The sequence below is a fragment of the Eufriesea mexicana genome, unplaced genomic scaffold, assembly GCF_001483705.2.
Source record: "Eufriesea mexicana isolate 0111107269 unplaced genomic scaffold, ASM148370v2 scaffold6802, whole genome shotgun sequence".
NCBI lineage: Eukaryota > Metazoa > Arthropoda > Insecta > Hymenoptera > Apidae > Eufriesea > Eufriesea mexicana.
Window position 1 is genome coordinate 31,447 of NW_016914697.1, and position 12,363 is coordinate 43,809.

Genomic DNA, 12,363 nt, shown 5'->3' on the forward strand with positions numbered 1-12,363 from the left:
TTTATTTCCCACGAAGCTGTCCGTTTAAATTATTTTACGTCGCGGAGAAATATTTTCGCTATAATTTCCCGCGGATATATTTCCACGCTCGTTCGACGTAACTCGCGCTGTTCCCGCGACACAAAAGACCAATCGACTAACGCTACGATTGGCGGATTATCCCGTGGACGTATCGGTGACCAAACACGAGCATCGAGGCTACTATAACGTGTCATTGTAACGAAGACAGGCGTGCGTGTCGCGTTCCTTCGTTTCATAAAATCTGATCGTCATCGATGGCCCCTTCGTGTCGCGGACGCATTCGAACGGCACCGAGTGCTTTCACTTTCCGTCACGGCGACGCGTTCAGATACAGATCGCGGTCTGTTGACATCCATTGATCATGACATGAATAATGAATGGATACACCGACTGAATAATGCATGCATCAACGTCGAACAACATCCACTCGATGCCAGTGTATAACCGGTCGCGAGCATACCGATGGAAAACCTTGGCGAACATGGATCGTTCGCTATCGAGCTACCTTGCCAATCCAGTTGCCAGTTTGTCTCGGTATCCTTCGAGTGACACGCGTTTTCCTCCCTTCACCGCGTTTCTGTTCCCTTTTGTAACGAAGGTGGAGGACGAGAGGTTTTTCGGTGAAAAGAGCACTACGTTTTCTTAGCGAGACTTTATCATATGCGGGGGGCCAGATGCGGAAACCGGAAGGCTGACTTTTCGGGAAGGACCCGTGTCGTCGAAGAGGCGTACGCGAACTGATTCTTTTTCGCTGTTCGTTAGACGTCGAGGTGGTCCGCGCGTCCTGGAACCCTCGATGTCGCGAAGAAGTCGAAAATGTATACAAGGAACCTTCGTCTTCCGCATCTGGGATGTGCCCCTACAGCAATCTCACCCCGAAATCCTGCTCCGAAATTCGAAGGATATCGCGTAATTGATCGCCACCGTGTTCCGCCCCTGGTGGAGTACTAGTCGAATACCAAACGCTAGACAATGGTTGTTCCCGTTTTGTTTTCGTCGAATGGACGAAGACGCTTCGGGTCTCGAGCCGTCGTTCGGCGAGCAATAAACATTAGCTTCTTGCCCGGTTTACGAGGTCTCCGGCAGTGGACGAGTAGACAGGACTCGACAAGTTGCGCCGGATAGTTATAGCTGTTTGCGGTCCATCGAAGTCATAATTAGTTTTCCCCGGGCAGCCGTGGTCGACCGAGGCTGATGGACAGTTTTCGGGAGAATCGAGCGAGCGTTGGAAACACCGTTTAGTTAAGAAGTGCCCCTGCTCGCGTGGAACGTCGTTTATTTTACGGCTTTGTCGGGCTTCGGGATTGCGTTAGTGCCATCAAGACGCGGAATTTGATTAAGCGGAGCGTCGAGTTTTACGAGGAGCCTCTATCCCCGACACGGAGTGGTCGCGTTTTCAACGCCGAGAACGGTCGCTCCAATTTTTGGAATACTCCTCCTCGACGAATGAGGACGCAATACGGTAAATCTCTGCCCGAAATCGCTGGTTTTTAGACGTTTTCAGTAAGAAAGCAAAGGTTCTTCGCGCTTCGTTTAATCGATAGCCCCATTATCGAAGGTTTGAAGATTCGTCGGACAAAGGGAGAGCAGAGCCAGATCACGAATGCTATCCTTTGCTGTTGCAGGCTCGGTGAACGAGGCCGGTGTTTTCACCCTCCGTGGCAGACAGGAGGGCGGACGGCGTGCTAGAAGAACCACGACGAGCACCACCAGCACAACGGCGTCCAGCTCGACGTTGATTTCTCTGTCGGACGAGGTGGCGCAGCCTGCGGCCCTTTTAGCCCCCGAAGAGGACTTATGGTCTACCAGTTCTTCCGCTACAACCAATGTTCCAGTCTCCTTAGATACAGCTGCCGCTCCGTCAAAGCCACCCCTGGAACTGATGGTGGAACCTCACAGCAAGACCATACTGTCGTGCGAGCTAGAGGAAAATTACTCGTGGCTACTGTTGCCCGGGGCCAGGTAATTTAAGCTTCTTTATCGACGAACGGAACGCGCGCCAGCGGATACCACGAGATTCGTCGCTTTCCCGTATTACGTACACGGGTAAAGATAAATTTATATCGCGCGAAATGTTGCCCGCTTTATTCGCTTCCGTTCGCTCCAACGATTTCTTTCTCCACGGCTGGGAGAAAGTGATTTATTCCGCGTTAACGCCGCAACTACCGTGGGAGGTAAAAGTGACTTTCGGACATTTTATTTTATTCTCGCGATCGCTGAAAGCGAAAGATGCAGCTGCTTCTGCTCAAAATTGTACCGATTTTTGTTCGAACTAGGTCACGATTACTTATGCCCTTTTATTTTCTCTGTGTCGTATAAATTAATATTAATCGCGTGTACTGTATCTAGATATACGTTGCAGACCTCGGTGTAGTTTCAGTGTTAAAATTGCTGATTTAATTCATAGTTTTTTGGGATAAGTTACGTTCATTTCGAAGTATCGATTGGGAAAGAATAAAATAGCTAAAATTCATTTCGAGTAGAACGAAGAGGATTGTTTTGTTCGTGTAACTAAACGGGATTTGGGAAACGTCGATGGGTCGGGTCCAAATCTAACGCAGAAATCGAACGTTTGCATAAACGAATATTCGGATTCGCGTGTCCTAGATGTAACCGTGAACGCAACAGGACGTATTCGTCGTAATTGCCGACATGGTTCCGTCCGCGTAGCCGTCTCGCTGCAAATGGGAAGATTCGATTTAAAATAGTCGGGCGGAAGTAGTCGAAGTCGATGTTACTCCGACGCGACGAATTCGTGCCGGTATTGTCGTCCCGAATTAATTCCCTAATTGGCACGAATTGTCTTGTTAGGACCTACAGAATACGGCCAGTGACATGGTTGCACGAGGGAAGTCCGGTAGATATGATTACAATCAACACGAGAACGGAGGTGAGCGGGACTGGACATAGATACATCGGCGACTCTATCACAGCTGCGTTGCATATAGACAACGTGAGATTAGAAGACGACGGTATGTGGGGTTGTACGCTCGAGATCGACCAAGGGAAGATACTTTCCGGCAGGCTGGTGAAGCTCGTCGTTCTCGGTGAGTCACGATTATTAATATTAAACACGGTATAACGTTGTTAACGTTATCGACGAATATCGGCGAATATCGGTGCAACGACGCCACAGTGTTACCAGCGAGTGGTCTGGAATTTATTACCAGGGATTAGGGTCGATGCTGTTGATCGTTGAATTCACGACAATCGTGATAGATAGATTCTTCAAAATATCCACGACGAGACATATTCGAGTGATATTTTCCATCGCGGGAAACCCCGTTTCGAATCAACGTTAGACTCTTTTAGCGAGAAAACGAGGAATATCAAAATTCATATAGCCCGTTGTAGCAGAGTGGAATACAGAATGAAAAAGGGCGTATATACAGGGTGGGTCACCACATATTGCCATCTAGATATATGTCATTATTATTACGCACCGCGAAAAATGTTTCGGATGAAGTTGCATGCTTTTGAGAGAGGCATATTCCGATGGTACTAGTGTTTTTGTAGATGGACATGTAAAGATGATTAATATTTTTTTAAATGAAATCATATATTTTTAATTACATCAATTTATGTTTCTTCGTATTCTTTACAAAAAAGTATTGATCTATTTATGTTAAATCTAGATGTCAGTGTGTTGACCCACCCTGTATAAGTAGCGAGAGAGCTAAGGAAACGGAGGGTTATGAGAGCCGAGATAAAGAGCTTCAACGCGCGATGAAATGTAACAAGAAAGAACCGTTTTACCATTATCCGCGACCGACTCGCGAGAAAGCAGCTTACGAAGCCGATTAAGCGGAGCATCTACCTTCCTCTTCAAAAGCCACGCGTCACTTTCGTCGCGAACTCGATCCTTGTATTTCCACGAGACACCGCTGCGAGTCCCAGAAACGCGAGGATTTTATGCATATTAATCCGCGTCACTTGGACCAGGACGAGAGCATCACGCCGCATGAATATGCATCCGTCGTAAACATTTTTCCTTCTCCCTCTGTGCTCGTCGCCCTCTCCCGCTGTTCCGGCGTCCTTTTCCCGCGGCCGATGGACGAAAGGCGCGTACACGCGCGCGCGGAGAGGAACGATCGTTCCGCGAGGCGGCGGCCGCGTGACGCGCTTCGACCCTCTTCGCCTACCCGCTCGAATCGCGTTTCGAATGAACCCGCCGCCACGCGGGCCACTTTTGTTTTTAATATCTCGCCCGTTGCCGGCGCGAAGGACAGGCCTTCCTTTATTTCCTGCTACTCGCTAGACGCGTCCCAACCCCGGCGTTGCTCTTTTCAGCCTGGCCGTCGCGCCACTCCGAACCCCGTTTATTTGTCATCCGTGCACCCTCGCGGCGATGTTTAATTTCGCGCGCCGCGCCGCTCTGCTCCGCTCCCCGAGCAGCCTGGAATGCCAGCGTCGCGTTGCGAGGATTTCGCGCGAGCCGACGAGATTTCGGCTCTGTCGGGATCCATTTTATCCGGCTGTTCGAAAGGATTCTCACCGGTCTCGTAGAAAATTCTTGCGTCGTCGCTCGTTTCGTTTTAATCTCCCCGACGACCCGAGGACGAAGCTCCGACCGTGCGAGATCGAAATCGCGTTAGACCGGGAATTTTCAGGCGGAATATTCGAAGCCGACAAACAAACCGCGAACAAAGGCAGATCGGAATAGGTGGGCGCAACGCGGGATCAAAAGACGAAGGATAACGGGCTCGTACGCGCTCGTCGAGCCATAATCATCGATTCCGTCTTCCGGAAATTCCAGCGACTCATCGTTCGCGTAGCCCGGGGTGGAAAGGAGTAAAAGAGCCTGGAAGACGCTGGCTGAAAACGGTAACGTCGTTCTGCGTTTGATGGGAATAGATTTGCTTAGCGCCCTCGGGCTCCCCGTCGGCGAATCCGCGGCCGAAGAAAAGTTAAGAATAATGCGCGTTTTATGCGGCTGCTGCGCCGAATTCTCCGTATTTCGGTCGACAAATAGACAGGGAAACGTCGCCGAGAATCCCGGAATCGAGCACGCGTTTCCGATAGCCCGATCTCGCCGTCGATGGTATTCCCGGTCTCGAATTCGTTTAGCCGCGCTCGATAACACTCCCCTTGTTTTCGCATTCCTCGCGCCGGTTAAGTGGCCGGAATCGCGATAAAACGGACGTCTGAGTTTCGCGCCAGGAGAATCGCTCCTCTCCCGGTTTTTCTTGCCTCGATCTCTCGATCTTCCTTACTTTCGACACGCTCGTTGGACACCTGCGCGCGGCTCGCTGCTCCTCCCGTCGACGTTCGAGTCTTCGACTTTTTCCCTCTATCCCTCGTCCCGACCGAAATTCAATTTACCAGCTTGTTCCTCAGCCAGGACAGTCGAGAAGGAGCACGCGTGTACGGCTCTCGTGTTGCGGCAAACGTCTGATCGTGACAACGGGCAGACCATTGCCGCTTAACGGTACTTGTTCCAATCGCAATCTTTCCATCCCCTCGACTTCCCTTTTAACCTCGCGCCAGACCACCCCTTCTTCCTCTTCAACCCTTGCCATCAGTGCCTTCCGTTTCATCCGCCGACCGGTCCATAAGACTGACGAGGCTGGTATAAGGTACAGAGAGAAATCTTGTTGTCCGACGCGAACGCGGGGCATTCCACTGTCCGACCAATATCGGGGCTTTCTCCTTTATCAGAGCAGACCGGCCCGATACCGCTCGCTCGGCCCGCCGCCGCGCCGGTCAAACTCCATCGTGGAAACCACGCGAACGAAATTCGTGGCATTCCGCTTTCCTTCCGCCCTCTATCCCGCCGCAACGCGCCGGCACTCGCGGCGATATTGTTTTTCTCTCTCTCCGTCTCTCTATCTCTCGGCGCGCGCGCTCGCGCGCACGGCCAGCGCTCGACTTTCTAAGCTTTGCATGATAATGGCCCCGATTCGCGTGGACGTCGACGGAACCGCTACCTTATATTTCCATCCGGTTCCGAGGCTCTTTCTTTGTGGAATCTCGCGAGACGAGCCGACGACAATAAAACGCCGATCGAGTGGATGATATTCCGCGCACAAAGCTGCCGTTATTTAAACTTTCGTAAAAGGAGAGATGGCCGAGAGATCGGCATCCGAGACGCATTCCTCGACATGGCGGATCGGCATGTCGTCTGTTTCGAATTAGGAACTGCTTCTTTGACGATTTCTACCCCTTTTATTTTTGTCCTTTATTTTCATTTTCGAGGAAACGTGTCCAGGTAAAAATGACACCTGTCCGACGGACGTCCGTTTGAACGTTATCTCAAGGGACGATTAGGGTTAAACGAGGTCCGAGGACTCTGAAGGATCGTGGCACAATTTGAATTCGTTTGGAGCGAAGATGAAACGCGATTGCGCTCCGCTCTTTGCATAATCCTCTTGTGATGCATTAGCGTTAACAACGTCAATTTCATTAAACGATAAACATCGTTAAAAGAGAGGGCTCGTTAATAAAGGTAAGTAGTGGACAGCGCGAGTTAATCCCCTCTACGATGATTTCCACGCACAAAGACTGTTGCTCGGTACTTCCGACCAAACGAATCTCGATTAGCGTTTCCTCGGAAGCTAATTAATATTCGCAAAGACTTTTTCGCGGGCAGGCAAAGGCACCGATAAATTCGCATCGAATCGGAAAGTATAAAGATCCGCGCTCGTCTTAGGGATTAATTAAACGCGGTTGCGACTCGTTAACCAACCTATTCGTCTGCCGCATTGTCCGACCGTTTAGAAGTTTATTACGCGACGACGAGGACTCGGCGGTGCTATTTAGCCGGTCCTCTGGACGTAAAATCTAATTAGGCGACGGCGGCAGTGTCTCGGGGTCGGCGGCGACGAATTTCGAAAGATAAAAGTATTGTTTCGGTCGTAAACCGAGCAGAGGAGGGCTTCTTTTTCGTTCTGCCGCTTGTTCCCGGTGCGTCGGGACAAAAGCTAAAGTTTGCACGGTGGAGCGGGCCGGGGGGCTGGTTCATTGTTTCCACCGTTGTCACCGCTCGAAAGCGGAAGCCGCGGAAGCGCGACGGAGGAACGTGCCGGTGTCACCGAGACGTTTACACGGTGTATTTATAACGGACTGGAAAGTATAGCAGTCAGATACGGAGGCAGCGCCGCGGATAGGAGCGCGCTCATTGTCGTGCCGCGAATTTTCGGATGCCTCGGACCCCGCCATTGTTCCCCGGTTAATCGCGCGCTGTTAGCGTGATTGCGCTTTTCCTTCGAGAGCAGACTCTCTCCAGTTTGTTCTCTTGTCCGTTCGTTACACTCGCAGCATCGGATATTAGGCAGGCGATGGAATGAAAAGGTTCTACTTTGTTCCTGGGTTAATTCCAAATTCCCTTTCGTGCCAGACCATGGACTTCCGCTACCATTTTGGCCTGGTACTTTGGCTATCATCGTTTCGCCTTTCCCCGTGATTTATTTTGCCAAGAAATATTCGCAATTTCTCCTCGAAAGTGGAAATTTTTAACGGGGCGTTTGACAAACGTGTTTACCCGCCATGTCCGACTTGTTCGCGGTCGTACTACTGAGAAGATCCAATCGCGTAGTCCCGACTGCTCCAAACGTCTTTCATCGCGCGAACACCGCGAGAATATCGTTCGTCGTGGGACATAGATCGAGTATCCTGTTAATTCGGTCAGAAATAAGTAGACGTGAATCGTCAATTAAGGGACGAATATCGACGCTTGTACTGCCGGGTTTACCTTAATATATCGTCTTGTTCGCGGCGCCTTGCGCATACCTGTCCCGGGATCGTACACGCACTTAGACAATCGTCGTTCCGGACCAGTGGGACAAGGGCATTAATGCAGGTGGTGTAAATTAGCGCATCAAAGCCCAGCACTATACTACCACGTCGCCCAGTGATTATTGATGCGAGCCAACCATTGGCCACTAACTACCCATTGATTAGCTGAAGGTTTCCGCGTAATTAATGGAACATTCTCCAGCACCAATGGCCACGATCGATCGCTTACAATCTCTGTCTTCCCCATGATTTTCCATACTTCCAGTTTCTTCTTAGCAACGCCGATCTTTGTCGCGATCAAAAATATTATTCTCCGTGCTTTTTTCAATCCGCGCTTATAACCAAAGCAGTGCGCATATTCCTCGAAGATGCAAATTTTATTTCATCCCGTCCGCGCGATTTACTTCCATTTCGTCAACCATCCCTTCGACAAAGTACCTCGATCGCAACGCGTGCAGGAATTCTCGGCAAACCGCCATCGACGAGTCACGAAGCACCACGTTGGGAGCATTAAACGCGAAGCCAAAAACCGTCGATTACAAGCGATTTAAGTGCAAAATCGGGTTTACAACGGCGTGGAGGGGATGGGGATAGGGGCTCGCTTCGCCGGCGGCCGAAGTAATTTAATTTCATCGGCCGATGATGACCGCAGGAGTCGCCAAACATCGAATGCCCGGCGTACCCCGCGCGGCGCTGTTTCGACGCGGTTAATCGCGACTCTCGGCCATCGGAAATCTCGCGCGTACACTCGAAACCGGCCGCCGATCGATCGTTCTTGGTTATTAGCCGATAGATTCTGTTTGTACGGCTTATGCTCGCATTTCCACCCGACAAAAAACCCTATTTGAGCATCGAGTTTGATCTCGAATACGGTTACATTGCGCGCTTTACGACGCCCACCTGACCCTCTGTTCCTCGTTCGCTGGTAACTCGATTTCCCGGTTTTCAACGCTGACAGCCCACTTGGAGGTCTCCTGGTCGCGTACAGGCGCGACGTAACAATTTCCCGCTTAATTTCGCCGTTTCGACGAGGGACCGCGTTTATCCGACCGCGCGATTCCGCCGGTTTCTCGCTCGTCGCGCGCGATTTTACGGATTAATCGCGTCGAGGTTTAAACCGATCGTACTTATGTTCGCGGCGTGCTAGATATTTCGTCGAGCCGATGGATCGGGGTTACAGCAGCGGCGAAGAAAAATGGTGGTTATAGATCAGGGACTGGCTCAAATTAGCTGAAACCGGGTTACCGACTCGCGACTTACGTTCTGTAGTTCTAGCTCTACGCTCGATCGATGTTACCATTAGCTGATTTTTAATGGACGCTGATAAGGTTTACGGCAGGTCGGTCTACAATTCAACGAGTCGAATTTTATCAACGAAGAAAGCCGGGATGCGGGAGATTGATATTTCGTCGTAACAAATTTCTTCCTTTGGAAAAACTCGGTCTGGAAATTCTTCTCGATGACGAACAAAATTAATTTCGCGTCTGAGGAATGTCTTCGGCGGCTGCCGCGGGAAAAACACGATCCATTAGGAAGCATCGTAACCTCGTCGAAACATCGTCTCCTCTCGAGGGTGCAGCGACGCCAAAGAATTCAGCGCAGAGTTAATTATCGCCAAGGAGTCTGTCCTTTCAAGCGAATCACGCGACCATGTGTACTCGATGCTCCGTGGAAAGAAGAAAATTGCCGTTTTCAAAAGCCGTCTCTCCGCTACCTGTTACCATCTCGTATACCTCCCTTCGAGTCGCGTCCTTTGCCCGTTCCGTTGACACTCGCATAGACACGCGTATAGACACGCGCATTAACGCGCGCGCACACAAGCGGAGAGCCGAACCGTCTCGCGGACGTGTGTTGCGCGCCATCGAAGTCGAGTGGCGAGTCAATAACCTCGAGCTTCCGGTCGACGGTGCACTTGAAGGGCTGTCGTTCGAACCGACAACTCTCCTCCGTTGCACGGCGTTATCGTTCTCTGGACATTTAGCGTCGGTCAACGATACACGTTCGCTCGAAGAAGCTGCGTGTTTCCGCTCGTCCGCCGCGCTGATTGCTTCCAGTCTGCGGAATTGACGAGAGGCTGGAACGGTTAGAGTTTCGGTGTAACGTATCGTATTTTCTTCGTTAATTACTATCGGCTATTGTCGAGGTAGGTAAAAACCAAGTCTCGAGAAGTTGACAGAAATTTGAGAAATTTAAAATTTCTCTAGCATAAATTTTTCACGGTAGATACTCCATAGCGGGTATTCGTTTCTTCTCTCGAGCTTCTCGCGTCTAGTTTCTGGCGACTACCGTGCACTCATCACCGGAGGGATTCGAGGGAATTCGAGGTTCCACGAATCAGTGAGCCCTCTGCTTCCTGCAAATAGGATTTCCTGACCTGCCACTAATATCCCGCGTCTGAGTCTCGGACCTGCTAGGTGGTCTCGCTGACGGGTAGCCATAGTCCGCTAGCTGGTCCAAAACCACCTGCACTCTCATTCTTTCCTCTGTTCTTCCCTCTGGCACCCTCAGCCCTCGCTCAGCAGCCGCCACTGAGCCTGTACTCGAAGATATATATTCCTCGGCATCTAGCCTTTTATGTTTAACGCTTTAAATTTATATCCATTCCTCACGCCTTCTTGTTCTTTGGTATGTAAAAATTTGCCCACCTTTAAATTCCGCCCCTTTAGTGTCCTACTTTGAAGGAAAGTTTCGCGCGACATGTATCCTTAGCGAAACGACCTCTTAACTCCCGAACGACTAAATCAAGATACAAAAGAAACACAGGATCGTTTTTACATAAAGTACGCCGTTTGAGATTCAAGGGGAAAGATTCGAAGGGAAACGGAAACGCTTTCATGGCCAACCTAATTCGCGAACCGACGAGTAAATCGGGAGCAGCGACGTTTATCGACCGAATCGGTCGCTTTCATCAACCAACCGTCGCGAAGATCGTCAATCGACTTTAATCTCCGTGACTGATATTGCGCGGCAGTTAATTAGCTGGTTTACGCTGCAAATCCTTTAATGTAGCCTCGAAGCGCGATCAGGCAACCGATATACCGAGTATTGTGCTGTTTTCTGGTCCGTGAGGAACGCCATAATTAGTTGACTATCTCCGGTCAGTCGTTTCATTGCTTGCCCAGTAGCCGTGCAAACGGCGGCCAGAGACAATTTCTGCTGTTCTACGCGATTTAACGACACACGCTCGCCGCAATTCTCGCGATCATAATCTACGCTCTACCGACCTGCGGTACAGCTCCATTTGACCAAGGTGCATTTCGCACGACGTGCAAAAGATTCGCCCCTATCTCTCCCGGGATCCTAGACTCGGGATCATTTTTGCCGAACGATTTCTCGAAATTTCGGAGCCGTTCGACATTCGCGATTCCAGATCTTTCGGTTATTTTACGTCGCACTTATTTCGCGGATTTTTGGAAGTCCTCGGGTCAGATAGGTCACGTTTGTTGCCATTAATATATTTTATATGCCCCGGGATCGCATGCGGAAAATCGGAGAACGAGGGAACAAAGGATGCATCTTATTCCGGTTCGTACTTAGTCGTTATTCACAGTCGCGATGGCGAGTGTTCGAGTTGCCAGTAATTCGTGTTTTGCCCGTCGAGGCGAGTTCCGTATTCGCGACCGCGATTGTGAATTTCTTGCGAGGACGGGGGGCGCGGGGGGGACAACGAGAAACTCCATAACTCTATATTCCGCTCCCTCCGATTCCGACATTCAATCACTACCGGGTTCAGAGTTCAAATTCCCAAAGACCCTAATCGAAAATTCGAACTTGCCTGGACCAGCGACTAATAATACACCCCGATCCCGGTTCCTAACCGTGAAATATCGAGTCGGTTGCGAACCAAGATTCCCCCCTTCCGCTCCCGTTCGGGATTCCGCGGTTGTATTACTTCGAAACTAGAATTTCACCCTCCGTTTCGGCGCCTCGACTGCGCGTTTATGCTAATTAGAATTTATTTTTGCCCCCGGAGCGTGGTTAGGACCGGGTTGATAAAAGGAACGGCGGTTGCGCGTTGCCGCGTTCAATTTTAAAGAGCCGCTTAGAGCTGCGAATATCTGGCAACAGGAGCCACACCTACAACGACAGCCGGTGTTCCTCTGTCGGGAGAGGACGCTGATGCCCGCCCACAGCGATGATGTCCGTTTTATACAGGCGATTTCGTATAACGAAGCACGCCAATTTCCTCCTGCGCGAGCTCACGGATATCACAGACGCTCCCCCGGTGAACAAAGAAGCGTCTAGGTATCAACTTTTTGCCGTAACGTCGCGGTCAGACGAGGCAGACTGACGAGCAACACATCCGCGCTCTCCGTGGATACACACCCAGACATGGACGAACCCGACGAGAGTCTCTGCTCCACGGGGGGTTAAACAGGGGCGAGGGTGAATAGGAAATGGGCTATGTAATGGGTGGTTCGTTGTCGAAAGTCATAAAACAGATTCGCGTAACGATAAGGTGTTCTCAACTTGGATTAGAAGGGGAGCAATCTTCGTCCTGGCGATTTTACATTGGACCGAGATTGCATCCCGGTCAGGATGTGGAAGGTGGATATTTGTCAGGACTCTCGGGGTCAGCCGTATGCGTGATTGGTCTAGATTGGAGGG

At 50.6% G+C, this 12,363-nt stretch overlaps 1 protein-coding gene across 1 annotated transcript in view; it reads left to right on the top strand.

Annotated features, from left to right (window-relative positions):
• Positions 1–1,624: 1,624 nt before the first annotated feature.
• tei (irregular chiasm C-roughest protein teiresias) overlaps positions 1,625–12,363 on the top strand; it is a 185,615-nt gene continuing 174,876 nt past the window's right edge. The window contains exons 1-2 of the mRNA XM_017907067.1: positions 1,625–1,983; positions 2,833–3,068. Coding sequence (XP_017762556.1) covers positions 1,625–1,983; positions 2,833–3,068 — 595 coding nt within the window. The remainder of the gene's footprint in view (positions 1,984–2,832; positions 3,069–12,363) is intronic.